Below are 25,147 nucleotides of genomic sequence, written 5' to 3'. Positions count from 1 at the left end.
GAAAACCTGTTGACCTTTCTTCCGTAGATGCTTTTAGACCAGGGGTTCGATACAACTTCAGAATTTATGGAATTTCTACAGAAAGGATTCCTTATTTATTAGAGAAAAAAACGGGATACTCCCAGGAACTGGGTAAGTCTACAGCGCTTAACGTGTCCGTGGGCAGACTTGTTCAGAACAATCCAGAGATCCGAGCTGTGGGTTCAGGAATATTTCAACACTCTTCCTGATTTTCAGGGTCCCATTTGTTCTGGTAATTGGATTTAAAAAATATTTTTACTCATAAACTATAAACCATTTCCATTAAAGACAGTGTATGGCAAAAGAAGACAAACTCATTGCTAATTTTGCCACCCCAGAAAACAAATATCCAGAGTTAATATTTGATGTATTTCCAGGTATTTCTCTCCCTGTACAGATAAACATTTTTAAGTAAAAAGGGGACTTTATCCAGTTTATGAAGTGCTTTTTTGGCGCATGTCACTAAGTATTATTTAACTATATCATTGCAAATAATTGTTTGCATATGTCAAATTGCCTGTCGGACATTGAGGATTACAAGTTTTTCAACTATAAACTATGAAACGCATCTTAAGTGATTTCTCTCTGCAGTGCTCAGTCTCTTTTATCCTTAGCCCCACCCCTTATGCCCCGAGTCACCATCATTCTAGTGAAATCTTCGTCCATATCCACAATAATGGTTTTTAAATGAGGTCTTAGAATACTTGAGTCAAGGCTTGAACTTACATAGTTTCTCATTTCTTTTACAATTTTTAAGACTTTTGACACATGCCGTGAAATCATCCTCTGGAAATTTTCCTGTGGTTCCACCAGCCACGGAAGGCAATTTCAATTCCACTGAAATCTGGGCCCTTTGGGACCTCTCCTCCCTTGCACCGATCAGGTCACCTCTTCCCACCCCTTCATGGGTGGGAGGGGGCTGAGACTGGCAGGGTGTGCGTGCACGTGCGTGTGAAACAGGCTCAGGAAACCTCCAGAACAAACACTCCTGGGTTGCTTCAGTGACGCTTGCATAGCTTGGTGCTGTCACAACCCGGGAGCTAGAGTCCCGCCAAAACCCCCTTCAGTCCGTCCTCTGGCAGGGTCTTCCGTCAAGCACTGTTAAGAATCCAAGAGCAGGGGCGCCTGGGTGGCGCAGTCGGTTAAGCGTCCGACTTCAGCCAGGTCACGATCTCGCGGTCCGTGAGTTCGAGCCCCGCGTCGGGCTCTGGGCTGATGGCTCGGAGCCTGGAGCCTGTTTCCGATTCTGTGTCTCCCTCTCTCTCTGCCCCTCCCCCGTTCATGCTCTGTCTCTCTCTGTCCCAAAAATAAATAAAAAACGTTGAAAAAAAAAATTAAAAAAAAAAAAGAATCCAAGAGCAGAATGAAGTCTAAGAAGGCCTTCATTCTCCTTTTTGCTGCGTGACCTCGCGCAAGCTGTTGAGTCTCTCTGGCCGTCCTTGTCTTCATCTGTGAAAGGCAAGACTTGGACAGGAAGATGGGTCACCTCCTTCCCAGGCCTCACAAACTGTGTCAGGGCATAAATCCCCCCGAGAAGTGGAGAAAACTCCCGAACGAGGCATGTAAGTGCCTACAGGCTCTGGGGTTGGCTGTGGCCCTACTTTTAGTTCACGTGAGCCCTCTGAGAAGATTTGCGAGTGATGACTCTTCTTACCCCAACTTCCTTTCCTAGTGCCTTCAGACAACCCTCAAGTGCTCATGAGTAACCTGACCTCCTACTCCTTTACTCTGAGCTGGAAGGACTATGCCGCCGAGTCCCAGCCCGGTTTTGTACGAGGGTACTCCCTCTATCTGAAGTCCAAGGCTGCGCGGTGCCTCCCGGGATCTGAAAAGGCAGTCCTCTCAGGTGACGCGTGTGTTTGTTGGTTGGTTTACTCTTTCAAGACTTCACTCTTCAAAACCGCCAGCGAGGCGGCCATGTCTGAGTCCGGCCACACCGAATCCTGTTCTCGCATGCTTTTTGATCCAGAGTGTTCTTCAGCAAACTAGTGGGCCAGACGGCAGGGGGTCAGTGTTTTGACTTACTTAAAACAGAGTGCCCGGTATTTTGGGAAGCATTTGAAATACCATCAGCGGCTTCGGAAAACCTGCCGGTTACGAAGCTTCCTGGCTAAGCCCTTTTTCTTTTTTTCCCTTTGACTTTGTTAAAGGTTATTACAATGTATTTTTAAGTCTCTCCCCAGCTCTTACTGTCTCTCCCACACTTGTGTGCTCTCTCTGGATCACCAGCTTTTCTTGCCGTGTTTTCAAGATTTCACCCATGACCCAGAGTGATGAAATGATGATTTAATATTTGATTGGTGTAGGATGCTGACGGTGCTGAGTCAACAAGACGATTATTGGTGCCCAACCCTGTCATAAGATCTCTCTCACGCTTTTTTTTTCTTGAAAAAAAAATTTTTTTTTCTTTTAAATTACAGATGATTCAATATGTTGCAAATACAAAATTGACAACCCCAAACAGAAGACATTTGTCGTGGAAAACCTGCAGCCCGCATCTTTCTATGAGTTTTTCCTCACTCCATACACCAGTGTCGGCGAGGGCCCCCAGGGCGCTTTCACAAAGGTCACAACTCCAGATGAATACTGTGAGTTGTCGAGATCAGGAATTTTTAAACCTTTCTTCTCTGTCTCTCTTTCTCTTTCTCTAGATGGGATTCTGTGTCACACACACACAAAAAATGTCACACAGAATCCAACTACGTTAAACAGACAAGAGTCTGACTGACTTATGACCTGGAACCTTCCTCTGGCGTGTCTGTCGCTGCGGTCCCTGAGCCACTCGGGCCCACAATGGCTTGAAAATCACAGATGGCAGTTTCCTGTCAACTTCAGAAGGGCCCCCGGGGCCCCAGACCGACTGTCTAGAGGAGGGCGGGTGGTTTTCTCAGCAGAGCTGCCCTCGGCAGCCGGCTCCCTGGCTGGTTTCCCTCAGTGGCAAATCAGCCGCTTCCTGACTTTGCCTTTCTGGGGGCAGTTGAGAGAGATGGGGCGGGGTCTGCTGGGATCAGGCAGGTTCCTTCATGAACCTGCTGTTTGCCGATTGGTGGGGAAAAAATGAGACAAAGAGATCCACTTTTCAAAATGCATTTGGCTTGAAAGAAGGAGAAAGAAGAGGGCAGGGAGAAGGGCAGCAGGAACCAGTTAATGGTAAATCAGATTCTGGTGGTAAACACTGACCTCCAATAAACAGGAAGGTGGGGGTGGGGGTGCAGGGGGAGGAAGATACTGATGGAGAAGAAGAGGAAAAGCAAGTATCAAATTGTGTATCATGGAGGGTCCCCACTGGAAGGGACCTTTGCAGACACTCCTCTCTGGAAAACAGGCTGAAAAGTCTGCCCCAAGTTACCAGCGATCCTAGGTCCTCGGTGCAGGGTCCCTTTGCTGGTGGCAGAGCCGTAGGGACAAGGTGGCCACAGCAGGTAGAGCTGCTGACCAGGGGTGAGGACATCTGTGTCTATGCCGGCAGATCGGGGCACTCAGGGCTGCTCACTTGTCAGCTGCAACGTGGCCCCAGGTTTCCAAGTTGAAGGTCAGAACTCTCAGATGTCAGTCAAGGATTTATATTATTTGAGCACTCTTAACTGTTTTAGGGTAAATTCAAAAAATTTTAAATTATATTCAGGCTGTTGTTATTCCAGTCTTGGTATTTATTTAGCTGGTAGAGGGTGTGTGTGTGTGTGTGTGTGTGTGTGTACACATACATCATAATACAAATAACTATCTTTACCTCAAGTATATTTTCTAGATTTCATTTATCTCCCTTATTCATGATAAACCTCCTTAGCCTCAGCTGTGACTCTTTATTGGTTTATTGACTATTATTAAAAAGGAAAATAAAGTGCGTAATTAGAGCAATGAGAATGACATTCTGCAGTTACAAAAATAATACGGGCGAATGTCACAACTGCCATGCCGAGTGACAGAAGCCAGCCCTGACCCTTGCTGTAAGAGTCTGCTACAGAAAGAGGCAAATGCGTTATTAGAAGACAAGATGTGGTTACCTTGGGAGGGGACGATGATTGGATGGGGACACCAGGGGGGCTTTCTGGGGAGCTGATGTTCCTTTTTGTGCTCTAGGTACTGGCCACGTGTGTTGGCACTTGTGAAAATGCATTGAGCTGTGCTCTTATGAGCATTTTTCTGAATGCATATAATGCATTTCATCATGCATTTTGCTAAAAAAGTTTAGCAAAACCAGTCTGAAACTTGGAAACTACCATGGCTAGGTCCCCGGGCTTCTTAAGTAAGTTAGAAGTCTATAACTTAACCGAATCTTAAAACCAGTTGTAGTAGTCCAAAGTACTGAGTTGAGAGCAAAGTATTCTTTAGTGGAGTCAGGAAGAGAGTTTCTTCCCCCTTTCTGCCATCAGGTTTAACTTCAGGCCAGTTGGTGAGGTGTTAGCTACGGCATCGTCTTACCTCTCCGTGTGTCCTTTTCTTCAGAAACCTGTGCTGCCTCATAACACTGGGCTGGGCATCTACCCAGGCCTGTCCTCCCTTACAAAATGCCAACATTTCCCACCATATCCCCAGCCCCAAATCAAACCTCATTCCTTCCAGGACAGCCAGGTGTCAGGGCTGGTGACCAGGTGGGGGGGGGGGGGGGGGCAGGGAAGCAGATATATTGAACAGAAATATACGTACATGTGTACGTGTGAATGACCGTTAGCCCACCAACCCCCCTCCCTGTGCAATTTGCATCTGCAAAAGACAGTGTTTACTGGCCCAGTGGAATTATTATTTGTTGGGCTTGCAGGCAGGGGGAACAGAAAAGATGGGTATTTAAGAAAATGACCTATCTGAGGAATCAAAATGGATAATTATTCCAGGTTAAGACACATTCAGGTCATTCTGTCTGAGACTAAAAGTGGGGGGTGCACTAGTTCATTTCTGAAGTGTAACAGAAACCCTCAAAATCTCCGTGGCATACAGAAACGAATATTTCTGTTCATGCTCTTGGCTTAACTGATCTCAGCGGGGCTGTGCCAGGCTGGACTCCAGGCTTCCGTCAGGTTTGGGTTGGTTCCATGGCTTCACTCTGGGGCTCAGGCTAGAAGGGCAGCGGTTGTGAGAGACACATCCTTCTCCTGGTGGATCACAGGGGCCTAGAGGGCAAGGCAGGCTGTGCGTGTGCACTTAAAGCAGCTGCTCGTGTTACAGCTACTACCAGCCCATTGGCCAAACCTAGTCACGTGGCTGAGCCCCAAGTCAGGACACAGGGAAGTACGCTCACTGTGAAGCTTTGGCAAGGGTGGGGGGGGGGGTAATAATTCTGATGGGGGGGTGGGGGGGGGGGTGAAGAATTGGGAGTAGTGATCCGGTCTCATAGAGGAGGGACCAAGTCCAAGTCTAGGTGTTGACGGCGAACGGTCCCTGTGTTGGTTGGGAGGTGGAACCCCCCACCCCATCAGCCAGAATTCAGATTGAATCTTGCATAACTAGACCTTTGAGGATTAATAACTATGTAAAATTACTCTCAAACTTACCTTTGTTCCTTTGAAGAGGGAAAAGTACTCAGGAAAATTTTCTCTGTTTTCTTCTCCAGCCCATATACTGATACGTATCATACTCCCCATGATTTTCTCCATTTTGCTCATCATGATCTTATGCTACTTGAAAAGTCAATGGTAAGTGCGTGGGGAAGATTTTATCTAAGAAGAAAGAGAAATATCTAGAAAAGAGTTTAATAAGATAGAAATCACACGGAATAAAATGAGAGAAGGTGCTACAAAGGCGAAGGACAGAGACTTCGATGAAAATGTGAAAATTCTGCTAACATTTTTGCTTTTCAGGTCGAGACATAAGGAAAACAATAGCCGTTTGAAAAGATTGCAAAGCCTGTTCAGTAACGCTAGTTAATATTATGGTATTTCACGTAGTGTGTGCTTGGCAGTATTCTAAGTGATTCTGAGTACTTTGCCTCCGGCTCATTTAATCCTCTCCACGCCACTTGTAAGTAAGAGCCTTATCTCCGTTGAATGGATGAGAAGATGTAAACATAGCGGAGTTAAATAGCCTGGCCAAGGTCCCACAGTCAGTGATAGAGCGAGGGTGAGAACCCAGGAAGCTGACTGCAGACTTCTCTTAACTATTCACTATATTGCAAAATTCAGTCTAATTTTCACTGTTTTCTAGGATGAAGGAGAAGTGTTACCCTGACATTCCAGATCCTTACAAGAGCAGCGTTCTGTCATTAATAAAATCCAAGGTAAATGCTGGGAGATTGTACGTATACCATGTATCTGTTAAAGACTAATTGAAGGTTAGGGGTGTGATAGTACTTTTCTAGACTTCCTTAGAAGATATAACAGCGACGGCCACCTTGTCTCCCAGGGCTGTGAAATGGGTGAATGGAGCCTTGAGATTTCTTCCATCGGGGGAAATCCTTTGGTTAGCAACAGCACCTGCAGTTAACTTGTGACTAGGACAACACACACACAAAACCTGAAGCCCTGAGTGCGTTTTGCATATACTTTATACACACACACACACACACACACACACACACACACACAATTTGCATTTCTTTTGTTTGTTCCAGGAGAACCCCCGCCTAACAATAATGAATGTCAAGGACTGTATTCCAGATGCTATTGAAGTCATAAACAAGCAGGAAGGCACTAGGAAGTCACTGACAGAAACTGAACCCACCAAGCCCACCTACCTTTACCTCCTCCCAACAGAGAAGAGCCACTCCGGGCCTGGCCCCTGCATCTGTTTTGAGAACTTTACCTATAATCAGGCGGCTTCTGACTCCGCTTCCTGTGGCCACGTCCCAGTAACCCCTAAAGCCCAGCCCCAGCTGGGACTGTTGACATCATCTGAAAATGGACCGAAGGCACTAGGAAAAAACTACGTCAACTCCCTGGGAGAAATACCAGCTGGAGAAACTAATTTGAATTATGTGTCTCAGTTGGCCTCACCCATGTGTGGAGACAAGTCCAGTCTCCCCACAAATCCACCAGAGCCAGCACTGTGTTCAGAGTACAAAACGCAAATGGCCATTCCCATGGGTCTGGCCTCTCCTCCCTCGATTACCCTCTTAGATGAAGGTGAGCACGACCACTAATCAGTATGTACCCGTCGCATGCCTTTCTGCTACACAGACACGAACAGGAGGCTCGGCGGCACCATTCTGTCACCAGATGCCTCGGTACGTAAACCCCCCGAGCGGTCACGGCGGGGGGGGGGGGGAGTGTGAGACCACTACGGTCCGGCTCAGTTTGAGAGGTCAGGAGCTATGGAACTTAGCACTCCTCCTTGGAGCAGGCTTGCCGTAGACATGGCAGGCTCCTGGGGACAGGCTCCCCTTGCTGGTGTGCTCCAGGCCCACCTTTCGAACAGCAGGCCTGGAACCTGACATAGGGATAGACCCCAGACCCTCAGTACTGGCCAGGGGGGCTGTGGTCCCACAAGTTCAGTTTTTAGTGAGGAAATTTTCCATTAAGCTTTACCCCCACGTCCAGTATCTTTAGGGTAAAGGAACTAGATTTAAGGTTTTAATAAAGGCCACAGAAGATTCGATACTAGAGCATGAAGTGTCAATGTTATTCCGGGTGTGTTTAATGAAAAAAATCACAGACGTTTGAGGGTAAAACAGATTTTAGACTTGCCTTGAAGTGATGATAATCTGTAGTTCACCGATGCAGTAAAATGAACTCTTCTGGGGGCACAGACCTTAGAAAGGTAGACACGTGAATGATCAGGAAGGTTCCAACTGCCTTTCCACTGAGCTTATTGCATGCGAAGCAAGAGCGGGACTGGCAGGGACTCTTGACTTACTGTCAGGATAACAGCACTCCTACTTGGTAGACATCAGTCTTTGACCGTGAGTTTTGACGACTACCTCCGAATAGAAACGAGAAAATGTTATTAATTCCATTCACATTTTCTGGTTCCTCTTTTTTTCAAGAACTACTATACAGAAATGACCTGTTCTCATTTGGCACCCTTTGGTCTTTGCAATGGTCTGGGTCAAGAAAATACCCTCACTGTCTTCATTTATATTCCTGTTATGCTAACATAATGAATAAAGTGCACCCCCATCGTTGGGCATGGTTTAGACGTAATTGTAAAAAGCTCTATACAGGGTGGGAAATTCTGTATTCGCTCAGCAGCGGCTTTGTCTCCTTGAACCAGTATGTACAAGGCACCGGGGGCATAGCGGGCATTCCACACGTGCCCGGTCCTTTCTCTGCCTTCTGCCCATCGGCGCTTTACGTTTATTTACCATGTTTTAAGCAAGCATGTTTAGGAACTCCTCGTTTGCTGTGCCAGAAGCGACAGCGCCTCCGCCTCTGGTACCGAACGCCCTGCACTGTGTCATCGGCACCACACAGCCAAGACTGAGAGCAAAAGACGCACACCTCCAAGTAAGGTGACTGCCAACTGGCCGAAATATACCAGCACAAGCAGGGCTTCTGTTCAGGCTTTTCAACCTTTTCCTTACACAGAACTGAACCTTTTGCTGGAGAACTGGGCATGTATTCCTAACACTGTAAAAATGAGTATCTTGAGTAATCTAACAGCTTTGAGAAGACTTTGGGGGCCAGTATTGTCATCACTTAGACTCCTTGCTCCTTTCTCATGCAACTATAAAAGAAATGGCAATGGCAGTGAAGACAGATTTGTAACTAGTGTCTTTCATATGGATTTTCTTTTAAAAATAACCCACAAAACCTTGAAGTCATTTTTGTTGCAAAAAAGCCTTAATTAAAATATTTCGCAGCTGCATTTTGTGTGTTCTCTACCTCAATGAAATGAAAATCTAACAGTAAGTATAGCCAGTAAGTCACCTCATGAGCTCACTAAAAATGTAAATTTGGGGATAACACTCCAAACCTCATCAGAATCTCCATGGCTTGAGACCTGAAATATGTGTGTCATCAGCTCCCTTCCAAGCATTTGGATGCACACTCAACCTTGAGAATCATAAAGCAAAATACCAACAGGAAATGTGGGGCTACATAACTTAATGCTTACAATATCACTATGACTGCAGTTTTGGCTATAAACATTCTCCCATGTCCGGAACACCAAACGCGGTCATATTTAAAGCGTTTGTCAATACTACGTGGCGTCTTAACAGCATTGCTTTAAGCAATGTTCTTCAGAAACTTTGAAATTTGTATTCATGTGTCAGAATTATTAGGATGAAAAAAATACTCCTGGAGAATTTCAAATGACAGAAAAGTATAGTAAGTTTAACAAACCCTTATGTACATCATCAGGCCCACAGCCACTAACCCACGGCTGTTTCAGTCCATCCGTACCCTTATCCGCCCTCCCTCCTGATATTTGGAAGTGAATCGTATGATTTCATCTGCAAATATGTGTGTTCCTCTAGATAAGCTCTACTTTTCCTAACATAACCGTGAATACCTTTAAAAAGAACTGTACCTAAAGCCGCATTAGTAACACTTCCTTAGAAATATCAGGGTATTTTGATGGTGGGAAGCACTGGTGTTAATGATCTATAAATACCACATCAAACTGGAGAGCAGTCCTCAGCTGCCTGCAGGGGACCGTGATGGTTCAGGCTGGGTGCAGGGACGCCGCCACACCAAACCACGGACTCGCCACCAAAGGTGCTTGCTCCCAGTCTAACACCTGACTCGCGCTGATTCTAACGAAACTGATCCCCCACTAGAATGTGTATTTACGGAGAAGATCAAGTTGAATTAGACAACATCTAGTATTTCTTGTAAGAGCTCCATGGAAAGAAAACTGGCTTTCATCGCAAAGAATTTACAAAACATATTAAACATTTTGCATAAAGAACCTTTAAAAACCCTTGAAGAGATACAACAGAAGAGAAAATGCCTTCAGAATGAGCAGTTAAAAGATATACAGTAACTATATTCAATTTAAAGCACCAAGCAAAGGCAGTTGACTTGATCCTCTAAGATAAGCATTAAAGAAACAAGCTTTAGTATTTCTTTTTTTCTAATCAATGCAAAAGTAGTTGCTATGGTCTGAATGATTGTCCTCCTCAAAATTCCTATGTTGAAATCCTAACCCCCGAAGGTAACGGTATTAGGAGATGGGGCCTTTGGAAGGTGATTAGGTCACAAGCCTGGAGCCCTCACGTACTCGGGATGAGTGTGCTTATGAGACCCGGGAGGGCTCCCTATTCCTTGTGCCACGTCGGGCCACAACGAGAATTCTGGGGCCTAGGAGACGGCCCTCCCTCGACCATGCTAGCACTCTGGCCTCAGCCGTCCAGCCTCCAGAACCGGAGAAATAGACTTCTGTTGTTTGTAAGCTACCCAATCTGTGGTGTATTATTATAGTCGCCCAAATGGACTAAGACGGTATTTTATTTTTGAGTATTTTTATATACCAAAGAGTCTTCTTTTTAAATGAAATAAACTTTCTAAAGTTTAGGTCTACAAAGATCAGCTGTATGATGATTATTAAGTATGCTTTTTTAAAGTTTATTTTGGGGCCCAAAACATGCACATACAGAAGGCAATGGGAAAATGATACACAGAAATATGCCCAAGAACCAAGTTATCCGAACAATCTGTTTCTGTAAGCGAGACTATCGTACCACACATAGTCAACTATAACCTAGCTTTGACCTGGCTTCGTCATTGAATTTTACTCTCCAGCCTTGGTAATTTCCCTTGTGGTATTTTCTTTCGCCACTAGGTGGCTATATGATACCCTATCTGATGAGGACAAGTTTCTGCAGGAGAAATCAAATACCTTCCCACAAAAAGTCATCATCATACATACCATCATCACTTATCTTGTATATTTCCTCGAAAAAGTTAGAACTGTTTTAAAGACAGATCCAGTTTTTCAAACCCTTTACAATGAAGTAAAAAAAAAAAAAACACCAAACTATAAAGTATTTGCTTAGATTATGAAGAATGTTTTCTAAATCTAGATATTTTAAAACATTTGGAGTAGGCCACTGATGTGTTAATGGAACTAGACTCTTATCTGTAGTACCTAAAAGTCATTTTTACCGGGCGTCACACGTATCAGCCATAGCGGCACTAATTCAAATCAACGCAATTCAATCCACTGATTGTTTTAAAATTTCAAATAGAACAACACAGGTTTTAAGAATTTTAAGTACATTTTATTAACAATGTATCCCTTTGATAAGATTATGCTTCAGGAGGCTTGTAATGCCCTTGACATAAACTGTACACATTATACAAAAACAAGAAAACCACACACACGCGTGCGCGCGCACACACACACACACACACACACAATCAAGGTGAGCAAAACCATTTGGGGACAAACCTTCTTTAAATTATACACAACTCAATGAAATATTCTTACGGAAAATATATAAATACTTTTTCTTTCTATGTTACAGTTGTACAATATAAATCAGATTTCAATGTCTGTTCAGTGACCTACAAACACCAGAACCTCCAAATATGTAGCAGCTTATTACTAAATAAAAAAAGAATATCGTGTGGTTAGGGAGCATTAAGTCCGAGATTTTATTCACAATCCCTTACCACTTACCACTTTTCAAAACTAATCTACACCATTTGTTTTACAACGCAGCTTCAGGGTTTCTGCCAGGCCAGTAATGGAACATTTTTCAACTACTCTCTACGAAAAATTTTTATCTCCCCGCCTCTGCCCCAACGCTTTGTATATTTGTGCTAAATCAACCAACTTAGTGACAAAATTATAAGGTATACTTTTTGGCATAAATTATATTCTTCAAATTAAATATTTTATAAAAAGAATCAAATAAGATGTGCAATTAATGCGTGTTGTGGCATAGCTATCCACCTACATTACAAAAATACTCCAAAGGGGGGTGGGGAATCCACATTCTGTGTGAGTCATATAAACCTACTATGAATGAAATCTACTCTGGAAACCTGGAACTAAAAGAAAGAAAGAATGTTCCTAGAAAGATTCTCACAGATCTCAACGTTGTCTGATAGACACTGCTATCCATTTCACTAGTACGCTTTTATAAGGAAACTCTCATTGTAGCGATACTCTGGAAATGAAGCTGGTAATAATGGATTTCCTGAACGGGGAGACAAGGGAGACCTTCCCCAACTTACATTTTGGAAAACCTGAAATGTTCTTTCATCCCATCAGTTCTTCTCCTAAAACTCTCTCAGTTAGTTCTACCTTCTCTTTTTTCCCATGTGTATTGGATTGTTGATCTGAGACAACACTGGAAGCATAAAACAAAAGGGGGAAAACCTTCCTTCCAAAGGACTTTTCCCAACGTGGTTTACAAAGCTAATCTCACACAAAATTAGCACCTCACTCTTACCATGCAGAAAGGACTGTGGTTGTAATCTGGACAATTTGATGGGTTTTTTATTGCTCAATGATCTGTGCTTTAATGTGGGGATAAAAGGCATCTTCTGAATGGAATGAAAAAACAACTTATATAAAGAGCAGTAGACAAATCAGAATAAGCACTGACGCCTCACTGTCGAACTTTACCACCGTGATGTGCCCTGAAGAACTCAGCTTTAATTACCTCAAGCCCTGGATAAAAGAGCTGAAGACTATTAAAGCTACTATATCAAAAGAACTTGTACACATGATGTTAGAGTAACTGGCATAATGATGTATATCGATACCTCCAGAGAGCCTCTACTTTAATGTCACTGTCTTACAGAATGTACTTATGCTACTAATCTTTATTAGAAAATTTTTTATTAGGGAGACATTTCCCCCCTTCAAATCTACCTAGGCATAAATAGGAAATAAAAGTATAAGAAATCTTAGACCATATTTAATTATCAATACTAATTTCTAATTTCCTTATTTATCAGTATTTACTTTAGTATGTGAAGCTGAAATCTGTTCTTGAAAAAAAATTTCAATTAGAAATAACAATTCACTTTATAATTAGATATTCACAGCTTACAACAAGCACAACTGCCCAAATTCCTCCCAATTATTCAATAATTACCAATAGTACAAATTTATATGGACTAAGATTAATTCTAAAATCTCAAAAAAACTACAGTATTGACATTATTTTGGTACTTTATAGTCTGGTAGTTACCTATTATTTATAGATGATTTTCTCAATTATTTCTATTACCACTGACACCATTCCTAATCTTTTCTGCTATAATTTAAAATTTTTAAATACTAAGTTAATCACTTGGCACTGCATGTGAGCATTTTGCATCATAAAAGTCTTTTATACAAATGAGTACTTGAAAACATATTAGACCCATCAGTGAAACATGGATAAACCAAATAGCACTATACATTTAAGTACAGACTTTTTTTTTTTCCTTAGATTACTGATAACCACAAAACTCTGTCTCCCCAAACTAAGTGCTATAGGCAATTACTATAATGCATACATACATGTCTTTCAAAGTAAAAGTCAAACAACAACAACAACAACAACAACAAAAAACTGTTAGGCTAATAGTAACAAAGACTTCATTCCAGGATGGATGAGTGAAATGAGGTCCAGGATGGGGACAGGTGTGTGTGTGTGTGTGTGTATGTGTGTGGTGTGTGTGTGTGTGTGTGTGTGTGTGTATGTTAAGAAAGAATTACTATTAACTTTTGAGGGATTAAACCACAGATTTTATACTCTATATTAACTGAGGTAGTGTTTAAAATGAATGTCTAAAATATGTCAACCCCATCATGAATGAATAAGATTACTAAATTACCTCCTTTGGAGTTTTTAACCACTATTTGGTCTAATATCTCTGACATTTGGTTTCTGGAAGGCAGTTCAATCGTCCAAGACCAAAGACCAAGGTGACAGGCAACCAACGTTCTTAAAAGTACTGTTAACATTTAAATAAACACTTGGGTTCAGTGATAAATTAAAGTGAAAAACAATATTTTATTGTCACTTGGTTTTACGAGAGCAAATCCGAAGAACCACTTCTGAACACGAGCAGCAGCCTGCAGCCCTTCTCTGCTGTGACGGTGACGCTGCTGCACGGTGCACGCGAGAACACACCAGACGAAGCGCGGTCAAGAGGCGTTATGAAGTGAGATGAAGTGCTTCATCCCGGATGGAACTTTCAGTGCCAGTAAATTAAAAAAACAGAAACAAAACAAAACGAAACAAAAAACACAGTATCTCTGTGAGTTACGTTTCCTAGTTCACAGGGTTCTTTACAGAGATCTCAAAGAACAAGCCCGTTATAAAAACAATCTGTAATATGGGAAAATATTCATCAAGGTACTGTGTGGCAAAGCTGATGTGTAACTGTAAAAATGGTATAAACAAATGAATTAAAAAAGGGTCCTAATCAGTCCAGCTGGATTTTTTTTTCTATTATATATAGACCTCAAAAAAGATAATCCTTTCATTTACAAGCATTCTAATGGTGATGGCCATGCTATTTTTATATACAAATTTGCATATATGTTTAATTCCTGTAAAGATTTCCAAATATCTTTAAACATATACAAATTAAACACACAAATAAACAAAACTTTGCCCTCATCAACTTAACAGCTTCACAAATGTGATAAAGGCAATTGTTGTGTTGATAAACTCACCTATCACCGCATTTAGTTTGTGCAAAACAAGAACACTGATATAAAAATTAAATTACTGCTGCTTTAAAATTTGGTACTTAAGGCTTTTCACTACAATTTTTAATCATAATTAAAGTTTGCATTAATGATTTTTTTTTTTTAAGGAAATATGGCTCTTCTTTTCCCACGGAATGTGTAAATTGGAGGCAAACTTATCTCTTCCTCAGGAAATCCCAAGTGTCAACTTACTGCTTTCTTTTGCTTTAGGTCTCATTTAATAGTGCTCGCTCTGGTTCCTGTTTCAAATGGTGATATGGGAAGTTGATGAAAATGACAAGTCCACTGAAAACATGTGCATTCTACAAATGGGAAATACTGAATTATAAAATGATGTTCCGATACGAATCAAGAACTGTAGTGAAAAACCTTAATTGGTTTGGATAGCCTATAACAACACACTGCAACAAAAGTGAAGAGACAGAAAACAAACTGTGATGCAAGTCTAGTAACATCAAAATAACTTATACAAGTTCTGGGTTGTTGAGGCTCTTCTTTTGCTTTGAGGTTGCAAACCTCTGAAGTAGTGTTACAAACATTAGGAAAGATGCGGAAGGGCCAAAGTTCCCCCTCTAATACCAGCAGTTCTCGCACACCCCGCTGTGGTAACGGGGTGCAGCCTCAGAGACACCGATTCCTGGTTTCCACGAATTAGTTAACAAACAAGGCATCTTTAGATTTACCCTAAAAAAAGAATTCAGAAATAACTGTGTGAAGGGTGCTTCTGCATATCCTATTATTGTTCCACTGTGGTTACGCTCTTAAAAGGAAAAAGTAGAAAACCTACGTAGGTATTCAGTGCTTGGCTCTTGCATATAATGGTAACTAAAATTCTTAAAAGTGTGGTAATGAACAGCGAACCCCCAGAGGGCTCAACAGGGACAAGAGGAAGTTGTTCCGGTTGGGGAAGTCCGAAGTTCCAACTGTGCGTGTACCAGTGATCGCTGGAACAGAAGCTACTCCTGTCTTTGCCGCCCGGTCAGCATTTTCTGAGGCTTTTTGTTAGGAACTCTGCAAGTCTGAATATATATGGCGTCCATCTATGCACGCGATAAGCACCGAGGTCAGGACTCAGCAGCTGTGTCCACTGCAGGTGGCTTTGGTGGTGCTGCCAGCACAGCCTCTGCTTCTTCATGCATCTAGGAGAGAAGTGGTGACTTGCTGGCGTATCAACAGATACAATCTGTCCTTTAACTTATCCAAACACAGAATTATTCTCGAAAGGTAAACTTCCTAAGTACGAGTGCTACTTACTTGTAAGAACTGTACATCTTGAAATAATTCTTGTATGAACCTCCGACACGGAAGTCTAAATGTGCAGTGTGAGAGCAAATGAGAAACCTCAGAATAAAGGCAGATGTCATCAAATGTTTGAGGATACTTCTCCTTAATTCTAAAACCGAAGAAAAGATGATGGTGGGATAAAAACTGTAAAAACAACTTACCTATTTTTCCACCAAAATATCACTTTTTAAATGTTTTTCCTCTAGACATTGATTCGATGGCATATTGGCCTAAGAATATAAAATATTAAGTATCCCTAGCTCACACTTAAACTAGACATTTTAAGTTTGGGGTTACCAGCAATACTCTTTTTCACTAGCATGAGAAATTGCAAAATTTATTTATCCACCTAGGATGACTTAACTATTTTCAAAATTAAATTTTTAAATAGAAGTAAGTTTTTGGTTAAGTGTCCGACTCTTGATCTCAGCTCAGGGCTTGACCTCAGGGTCGTGAGTTCAAGGCCTATGTTGGGCTCCACGTCCAACTTAAAAAAAAATAAAAAGAAAAATAGAAAGAAGTTTTAAAAGTTAGTTTGAAGTTATTAATATCCTTAACTGGGCTATCTCTTTCTATCTTCCACCTTCTAACAGTGGCTTTTAACTCAGAATCAGGGGTGGGGTATGCAGGGTAACACACAGGCTAAAGACCTGCTACTGCTAGAGAGTGTGTGGCCGGAAAGTCTGCAGTAGGACCTCTGTGTTACTGTTTTTTTTTTTTTTTTTTTTTAAATTTTTGAGAGAGTGAGACAAAGTGAGAGTGGGGGAGGGGCAGAGAGAGAGAGGGAGACACAGGATGGGAAGCAGGCTCCAGGCTCAGAGCTGTCAGCACAGAGCCCGACGTGGGGCTCGAACTCACGGACCGTGAGATCATGACCTGAGCCGAAGTCGGACGCTCAACCGACTGAGCCACCCCGGCGCCTCTGTGTTCCTGTTTTTTTAAAGGCCCACAGGAGACTCTGCACTGTGTTTCTTGTGAGGACCACTGCTTTTTAACAGTGCAGATTGAAGATGGTAATGGTTCAATGTAAATTTTCTTTTATCATGCTGCTCTGCTTTAGAAAAACAATAAAAATTCTGCAACTTGTACTACGAGAAAGAGGAAAAATTAAACCAAGAAAATATCACTTGTTTTTTGTATAGGTCCACTTATCTTAAATTGTTCAGTCTCACAATTCCCACCCTTTCTTAAAAATTATTCAAGACCCCAAAAAGCTTATTTTTGTGTGGGTTACAGTCACTGTTAATTACCATATTAGAAATTAAAATTGAGAAGATTTCAAAATATACATTAATTCTTTTAAAAAATAAGCCCATTACTTGTTAACATAAACACATATATTTAATAAAAAGTATTTTCCAAAACTAAAAAGTAGGAAGAGTGGTATTGTTTTACATTTTTACAGATCTCTTCAAGTCCGGCTTAACAGAAGATAGATTCACATACCTACTTCTGCATTCCATTTGTTACTGTAATACATTATTTTGTTTGAAGTACACGAAGGAAATCTAGCCTCACACAGATATACCACGCAGAACTATGGATGTAAGCTAATTAGTCTAACTTTTGAAGTGTTTCAAGGATCTTTTTTACCCTAAAGAGCAGAACAGAGAATACTCATGGTTTACTTACGTTAAAAGCCCAGTTTCATGACATTTAGTTGAAACTGAACTACTCAAATTAATGACTAATCTCAGAACTTCTTTACGAAGGAGTATGCGGCACATTGGTGTATCATCTGGAATTGTTTTAACACCTGAAAAGGCGATTAAAATATTTTATCTTTGTCACAATAGAAAATGATTACAACTCATGAAATTTGTTCTTAAACTAAAGATCTAAGACAGAGATAAACTGCGCATAATCTACTGATCGTTCTGGAAATAAAATTCTAATGCAAGAAGCCAACTAAAAGGACACACCTCAGCAGCTGAAACAGGTGACTAAATACAGGTACTGATAAGTACACCTGACTAAAACAGGCTTGCCACAATTTTGAGATAACATCAATTAACATTATTTATCAACAACAACCACAAAACGAAGTATAGTTTTACTAACAATGTTTGGATTTGAATCTGAAACTTACCTAACAACAATTCTGTGCTTTTGGTGCTGCTGGCTGAGCCTTCTTGAGACACTCCATCACTGCATCCAGAAATCCCTGAAAACTTAGAAGGAACCACTTCTAAGGGATTATGGATAGTCTGCTCACACCAATCAGAATATGGAATGTCTTGAAGGTCTGAAGAAAAAATTAATTATTGCAATTAAAGTATCATTATAATGGCTTAATTCCTATGCTTGCATTATATACCAGAGAGGAGATGATTCCTTTTAATTTCTTTCCAATTTTCAACATTTTCCATAATGATCTTGGAAATAAATTCAGACTGTTCAGATAGTGAAATTTGTTAAATTCTAAAGATTTTATACATAAATTTTCCTAAATTACAAAAATAACATAAAACTAGTGATTAAAGAATTCAAATAAAGACATATATAGAATAAAACATGAAGGTACCTTATCTACTCCCTCACCCATGACTCCCACCCCCAAACTAAATGCCTCCCTAAAGGGAAATATGGTTAAAAAGTTTGACATATATGTATCTTTAAGATCTTTTGCTATTTTAAATTTCTTTTTCTTATTCTTTGGGTGTGTTAAGTAAGATTATACTATACTATTATTCTATGACTTGCTTTTCTCCCCATTTAATAATTACCAATATAAGAATCATACTTCCCTGGGCTTATCATCAGTTCATTCCTTAGAATTAAACTTACTACCCTTCCCATGCACTGCTAAGGTACTCCTAGATGGGATTTTGAAGTCAACCAAACATCTCAGTGTTTCTAAGATGACATTAATTTTTTTATTTAAAATTTTCCTGAGCACTTAAAGTGATTAGGGCAAATGGAAATCAGGAAGTCTTTGGCTATCCTTTTAGGGAGTAACACGGGTCAACCTATAAAATCATACAACCTTCGTACTATAAGACATACTGGAAATTAATTAAGGCTCTCATCTCATGAAAGAAAAGAAATTCAGAGAAAGGAGACACACACTTAGCCAGAAGGTAAGAGCTCTTGACAGATGGTCCAGTAGTCTTTCTACTATAGCACGTTGTCACAGTACAGAAAAAAAGCCCTATTTTTAAAGCCCAGGAAACCAAACCAATGTCAATCTCCCCCTATGTTTTTTTTCCCACAAAACAGATATCACCCCCTCCTCTCACCTCTAAGCACTTCCTAAGATTACTATTTACATAATACTAAGCAGAAAATGCTTTGGTTCCTTGGAAAAGAAAAGTTATAAATTGGCGTAGTTTTAAAATTCTGGTTATTAAGGAAATCATGTGTCTTTCAGCCACTTAAAATAACACATGCTACTTCATCATTCATGGATTTAAAAAGTAAAACTATTGCCAAAAGATTTGAGAACTAAAGATGTACTTAAAAAGCAACAGTGCCAAAGGCATCCAAATCGGTCAGGAGGAGGTCAAACTTCACTCTTCGCAGATGACATGATGCTCTATGTGGAAAACCCAAAAGATTCCACCAAAAAACTGCTAGAACTGATTCATGAATTCAGCAAAGTTGCAGGATATAAAATCAATGCACAGAAATCGGTTGCATTCCTATTCACCAAGAATGAAGCAACAGAAAGAGAAATCAAGGAATCGATCCCATTTATAATTGCACCCAAAACCATAAAATACCTAGGAATAAATCTAACCAAAGAGGTGACAAATCTATACACTGAAAACTACAGAAAGCTTATGAAAGAAATTGAAGAAGACACAAAAAAATGGAAAAAGATTCCATGCTCCTGGATAGGAAGAACAAATATTGTTAAAATGTCGATACTACCCAAAGCAATCTACATATTCAATGCAATCCCTATCAAAATAACACCAGCATTCTTCACAGAGCTAAAACAAATAATCCTAAAATTTGTATGGAACTAGAAAAGACCCTGAACAGCCAAAGCGATTTTGAAAAAGAAAACCAAAGCAGGAGGCATCACAATCCCAGACTTCAAGCTATACTACAAAGCTATAATCATCAAGGCAGTATGGTACTGGCACAAGAACAGACACTCAGATCAGTGGAACAGAACAGAGAACCTAGAAATGGACCCATAAACGTATGGCCAACTCACCTTTGACAAAGCAGGAAAGAATATGCACTGGAATAAAGACAGTCTCTTCAGCAAGTGGTGCTGGGAAAACTGGACAGCAACATGCAGAAGAATGAACCTGGACCACTTTCTGACACCATACACAAAAATAAACTCAAAATGGATGAAAGACCTCAATGTAAGACAGGAAGCCATCAAAATCCTCGAGGAGAAAGCAGGCAAAAACCTCTTTGATCCTGCCCACAGTAACTTCTTATGCAACACATCTCCAGAGGCAAGGGAAACAAAGGCAAAAATGAACTATTGGGACCTCATCAAAATAAAAAGCTTCTGCACAGCAAAGGAAACAATCAGCAAAACTAAAAGCCAACTGACAGAAGAACAGAGGGTTACTGGAGGGGTTGTGGGAGGGGGGATGGGCTAAATGGGCACGGGGCATTAAGGAATCTACTCCTGAAATCATTGTTGCACTATATGCTAACTAATTTGGATGTAAATTAAAAAAATAAAAAAATAAAAAAAGCAGTAGTGCTGAATAACCAGGTAAGAGACGAACGTGTTATTTTAGACTCAGTTGATGAACTCCCCAGAGACTATGACAAAATATTCCAGCACAAGAACAGTAAGAAATTTAAACTATATTCAACTGACATGTTTCTGAAAAGTTATAAACTTTTATGTATTTCAGCCTTCCCTTTAGCCAGCGATGATAACTCCTAACATGTCTAACCTGTTAGAATCACATCCTATCTCTGAACATGTCATCCGTTCTCATTTAAAAAAAACAACTCATTCTTCTAAGTACACTAGAACTATATAATTGCACGAACATCTGTGAAGGTGGCAGAAGCAGAACAGGATGTTAGCAAATACCCTCTTCCAACAGCCTTTCCTTTGAGCTTTACATGTTTGAACAACTGCCAGACCAGATGTTCTAAAGAATGAAATAAGCTCTAGTCTTGATGTTCCTTTAAAATGGTCATTAAATAGTACAGGGATTAGTTTTTAGTTATCTGCCATGGACAATACGGATGTCTTCTTTCTGATATACAAAATCTTCCAGGTGGCCTACAGGAATGCTTCCGAAACTGTACTGTGCACATGAACAACCTGGGAATCTCGCGAAAGTGCAGATTCTGATTCTATGTGTGGAGTGTGAGATTCTGCATTTCTGACAAACTCGTAGGTGATGCTGATGCTGCTGGTCCTCTGACCATACTCTGGGCAGCAAGAGATCTGCAGGGCCAGGTCTCTGTCTATCTCTCTAGATCATACATCCTCTTCCGTCTTGCTTTCTGAGCTCTATTCACACAGGTGTCTTTTCAGTCCCTCCTACTTCCCACGTACACTCTCATAAGAGAAGACCTTTGCTCAGACTGTTCACTCTCTCTTCAAATTCTCTATATGCCAGTCTTTACTTTGTTAGCTTCTATTCATTTTTTAGACCACAGCTCAATAATGACTTCTTCAGAAGTCTCCTCTTTGACTTGCCTATTTGGTTGTATTCCTTTGCTAATACCATGTACCTACCCTTGATGACACTTACTACAAATGCAGTGTTATATTTACATAATCAATTGATCAAGTGACTGATCAGTCAATCCATTCATCCATTTCTTTCCCCCACTGAACTGAAGCTCAGAGAGTGTAAGAACAGTGTGCTATTTTTTGTTTTCCTTCCCTCACAAAAGTTTTCCTGGCATCTAGTTTAATGTCTGGCCCACGGTAGTGGCATAATAAATATTATGTTGAGGGCATGAATGAATAAAAGTTCGGTGACTTTTTAACCATTTGGCCTTCCTCCCTTCATGCTTCTGAGATGGGTATCAGCAACAAACTGCAATCATTTCCCAGTTCAGATTTTTCCCCTGCTGTTCCTTAGAAACACTTCACGTCACTGGCGCACCAGCTGAGAGGCTCTGACAGCTATGCCAAGGTGAGCACCTTTCTGCTTCCAGCAAGTGTTTCACAAGTCCCAAACCCCACGATGCTCTCTGCCGATCACTCTCCCAGCTACAGGTCACAAATGGATTAAATTAGCTATGACTGTCTTCTGACTAGGTAATTGGAGGGCTGGTTTCCCTATTTCTTGTTTGATAAAATTAAGTAGAAAACAGCATAGTAAAATCCATTGTAACTGTTTCATAAGTGTTTGATGAATAAGTATATAAATGAAGCAGAACTTGCAGAAACTAAAATATCATAAACGACGTAGAGCCAAATGATTTAAAACCACACTATTTTCTACCGTGTATAATACATCAGAACAATATTGCCCAAACCTCTCACTCACAGGAAATGAGAATAATTACAGCACACTGGGGCCCTGGACAGGGCTGTTCACAGTGGAAAGTGCCTAGGCCAAGGGTTTGTCCAAACCCAGGCCCTAGGGGGCATGGAAACATTAAGGGAATTAATTAACTTAGCATACCCATATCTTATTTATGGTGCATCAGCATGCTGCAACCCATCAGTTGGAAAGCTCTGAATCAGACTATCAAGGAGAAATTTAGAAGAGTAACTCAGAGAACTTTAGTTATGACCAGGTTTTTCTTGATTGTGGCTAAATGATATTCACCAAGAAAGGATATCTATGGAAACACTTTAAATGCTCATATAAACACATATTAATTTGAAGTTGCTAATACAGATGGTCCTCAACTGATGACAGGTCGACTTTATGATGGTGCAAAAATGATACACATTCAGTAGAAACTGCTTCAAATTTGGAATTTAGATCTTTCCCTGGGCTAGCGATCTGCAGTATGATCCTCTCTCGTGATGCTGGACAGTGACAGCGAGCCACAGCTCTCGGTCAGCCATGTGATCATGAGAGTAAACAGCTAATACACTACAACCGTCCTGTTCCCACAAAGCCATTCTGTTTCACGTTCAGCAGAGTATTTAATCAATTACATGACGTACTCAACACCTTACGATACAACAGACTTTGTGTTGATGATTCTGCCCAGCTGTAGTCTAACGTAAGTGCTCTGATCATGTTAGACTAGGGGTGCCTGGGTGGCTCAGCATGTTGAACGCCCAACTCTTGATTTAGGCTCAGGTCGTGATCTCGTGGTCGTGGGATTGAGCCCTATGTCAGGCTCTGCACTGGGCGTGGATCCCGCTTGGGATTCTCTCTCTCCCTCTCCCGCTGCCCCTACGCAACAAGCTCTCTCTCAAAAAACAACAAAAACAAAGACAAAAAAACACTTAAAACACAGAAAACAAAACAGTGATTGCCAGAGGAGAGATGGTGGGGCCAGGGGTGAAAGAGATGCAGAGGATCAAGAGCATACCTATCACGATGAACACTGAGTAATGTACAGAATTGCTGAATCACTGTATTGTACACCTGAAACTAACATAACACTGTACATTAACCATACTGGAATTTAAAAATATTGAAAGAAGACCAGAATTGTTGAATAATTATATTGTACACTTGAAACTAATAGAACACTGTATTTTACTAACATTAGAGAAAAAAAGGGGGTGTGTGGGAGGCTCAGATGGTTAAGCCTCAGACTCTTGATTTCGGCTCAGGTCATGACCTTGCGGTTCTTGGGTTCGAGCCCCATGTCAGGCTCTGTGCTGACAGCGTGAAGCCCATTTGGGATTCTGTCTTCCTCTCTCTCTGCCTCTCCCCCACTTGGCTCTCTCTTTCCAAAATAAATAAACATTAACAAAAAAAACAACAATAAAAGACAACAGACAGATCACACAAAGAGTCTTATGTGTTGGGCATGAATAGCCAGTTAAAGAACTGTCAACAGACTAATCCCAGAAAACAGTATGAAAGATGAATTGGAAGGGGCCAAAACTGGAGACAGAGACACTAACACTCCAATAGGAAATGATGAGTGACTGAACTAAGGCTAGGGTAGTAAGAATGGAGTAAGAGGGATGGTCATCAGAGCTGGGACATGACTTGTGACTGGAGCAGACTCAGATGACGTGGAAAAGCTCATAATCACTCACCTGAATGACTACATATTGCACTTAGTTGGTTACTGGGCTGGAAACCCAGAATTTCGATACAGACACAATAAAGGCAGTTATCATCTGTATGTTCCTGTAATCCAGTGTCTTCTGTACTTTCTAAAAACAGAGAAGCATCTGAATGGATCGAATTCATTATTTCTGTAAGACTCATCTGTTGTCGTAGCAAGTGAAAAGAGTTTTTTACAAGACCTCCAGTTCCAGATGGAAGACCTGTGCATAAGTAAACATGAAACAGAATCTGATAAAATCAATGACATCTCTTTCAAGGTACCTCAAACTATGTGAATTTTTGAAGAAGAAAAACTAGGGAAGAAAATCAGAAGTCTTTCCATGACTCAAAATCTAATTTGCTTTAAATTAGGAAATTAAAATTAGAAGATATGCTTATATATTAGTTTCATATGAAATTCTAAATAGAAGATGGAAAATTAAAATTATACAATTAAGGCATCATTTCAATTATTCTCAGTATTTCCATAAAGAAATGTAATAATTCTAAGTCTAAAGAGGTAATTGTTTAAAAAGGATCAAGATTATGACGCTTTAATCTGTGGCTGATATGCATACATTCATTAAAATCTTACAGTTCAAAACAAACAGAGATCACGTAAAATATATTTTCATCTCTTTTCCCCAAACCTGTTTCTTAGACCTTTTGAAAGAATTAGTGTTGCAAGTTTTTCACGCATAATTTTTAAATCAACTGATCCAATTTTTGTCTTCTTGAGAGGCTTAGTTGGAAGAACACTTTAAGCCCCTCATAAAAATAAAAACATACTGTGGTTTAATTTTAAATTAACGCAATTATTTTGGTATAATTTTTAAGCTGACCCAAAAGTAAGTATATCTGAATTTTTAATGTCATCCTACTAAAAATATTTTTCTTTATATCAATTTTGTTTTAAAAACAATTTTCTTTTTAATATAAAGAGGAGTCTCAAAAGAACTTAAACCATGCATTACCTCCTGCATCATGGGCAAACACCCTGGCACCTCGATCATCATGTGGAGGTATGTTTTTTGTCTGAAAATAGGGAATATCCTTTACCTAAAATAGATAAATTATGAAGAAGTTCACTTTATGAATATTAGCAAAATTAAATTAAATGCAATCTTAAATAGAATTACTATAGCACATGAACCTACCACAAAAAGTTC

The 25,147-nt window shown here is 40.5% G+C and overlaps 2 protein-coding genes across 11 annotated transcripts in view; one reads left to right on the top strand and one right to left on the bottom strand.

Moving 5' to 3' along the window:
* OSMR (oncostatin M receptor) overlaps positions 1-8,757 on the top strand; it is a 54,429-nt gene extending 45,672 nt beyond the window's left edge. For all 4 annotated transcript variants that reach the window (XM_049648742.1, XM_049648743.1, XM_049648744.1 and 1 more), the window contains 6 exons: positions 28-132; positions 1,694-1,867; positions 2,442-2,609; positions 5,570-5,651; positions 6,160-6,232; positions 6,566-8,757. In XM_049648742.1, the coding sequence (XP_049504699.1) occupies positions 28-132; positions 1,694-1,867; positions 2,442-2,609; positions 5,570-5,651; positions 6,160-6,232; positions 6,566-7,093 (1,130 nt within the window). In that variant the 3' untranslated portion in view covers positions 7,094-8,757. The remainder of the gene's footprint in view (positions 1-27; positions 133-1,693; positions 1,868-2,441; positions 2,610-5,569; positions 5,652-6,159; positions 6,233-6,565) is intronic.
* Positions 8,758-11,293: 2,536 nt separating this feature from the next.
* RICTOR (RPTOR independent companion of MTOR complex 2) overlaps positions 11,294-25,147 on the bottom strand; it is a 122,241-nt gene continuing 108,387 nt past the window's right edge. For 5 of the 7 annotated variants that reach the window (XM_049648735.1, XM_049648736.1, XM_049648740.1 and 2 more), the window contains 6 exons: positions 24,953-25,037; positions 23,966-24,199; positions 17,930-18,085; positions 17,473-17,596; positions 15,811-15,949; positions 11,294-15,695 (listed from right to left, as the gene is read on the bottom strand). In XM_049648735.1, the coding sequence (XP_049504692.1) occupies positions 15,621-15,695; positions 15,811-15,949; positions 17,473-17,596; positions 17,930-18,085; positions 23,966-24,199; positions 24,953-25,037 (813 nt within the window). In that variant the 3' untranslated portion in view covers positions 11,294-15,620. The remainder of the gene's footprint in view (positions 15,696-15,810; positions 15,950-17,472; positions 17,597-17,929; positions 18,086-23,965; positions 24,200-24,952; positions 25,038-25,147) is intronic. The other 2 variants (XM_049648737.1, XM_049648741.1) reach the window with 1 other exon arrangement.

This window comes from Panthera uncia (genome assembly GCF_023721935.1).
Source record: "Panthera uncia isolate 11264 chromosome A1 unlocalized genomic scaffold, Puncia_PCG_1.0 HiC_scaffold_17, whole genome shotgun sequence".
Classification (NCBI taxonomy): domain Eukaryota; kingdom Metazoa; phylum Chordata; class Mammalia; order Carnivora; family Felidae; genus Panthera; species Panthera uncia.
Note: the sequence above shows the minus strand (reverse complement) of the source record. Positions and strands in the feature narration are given on the sequence as shown.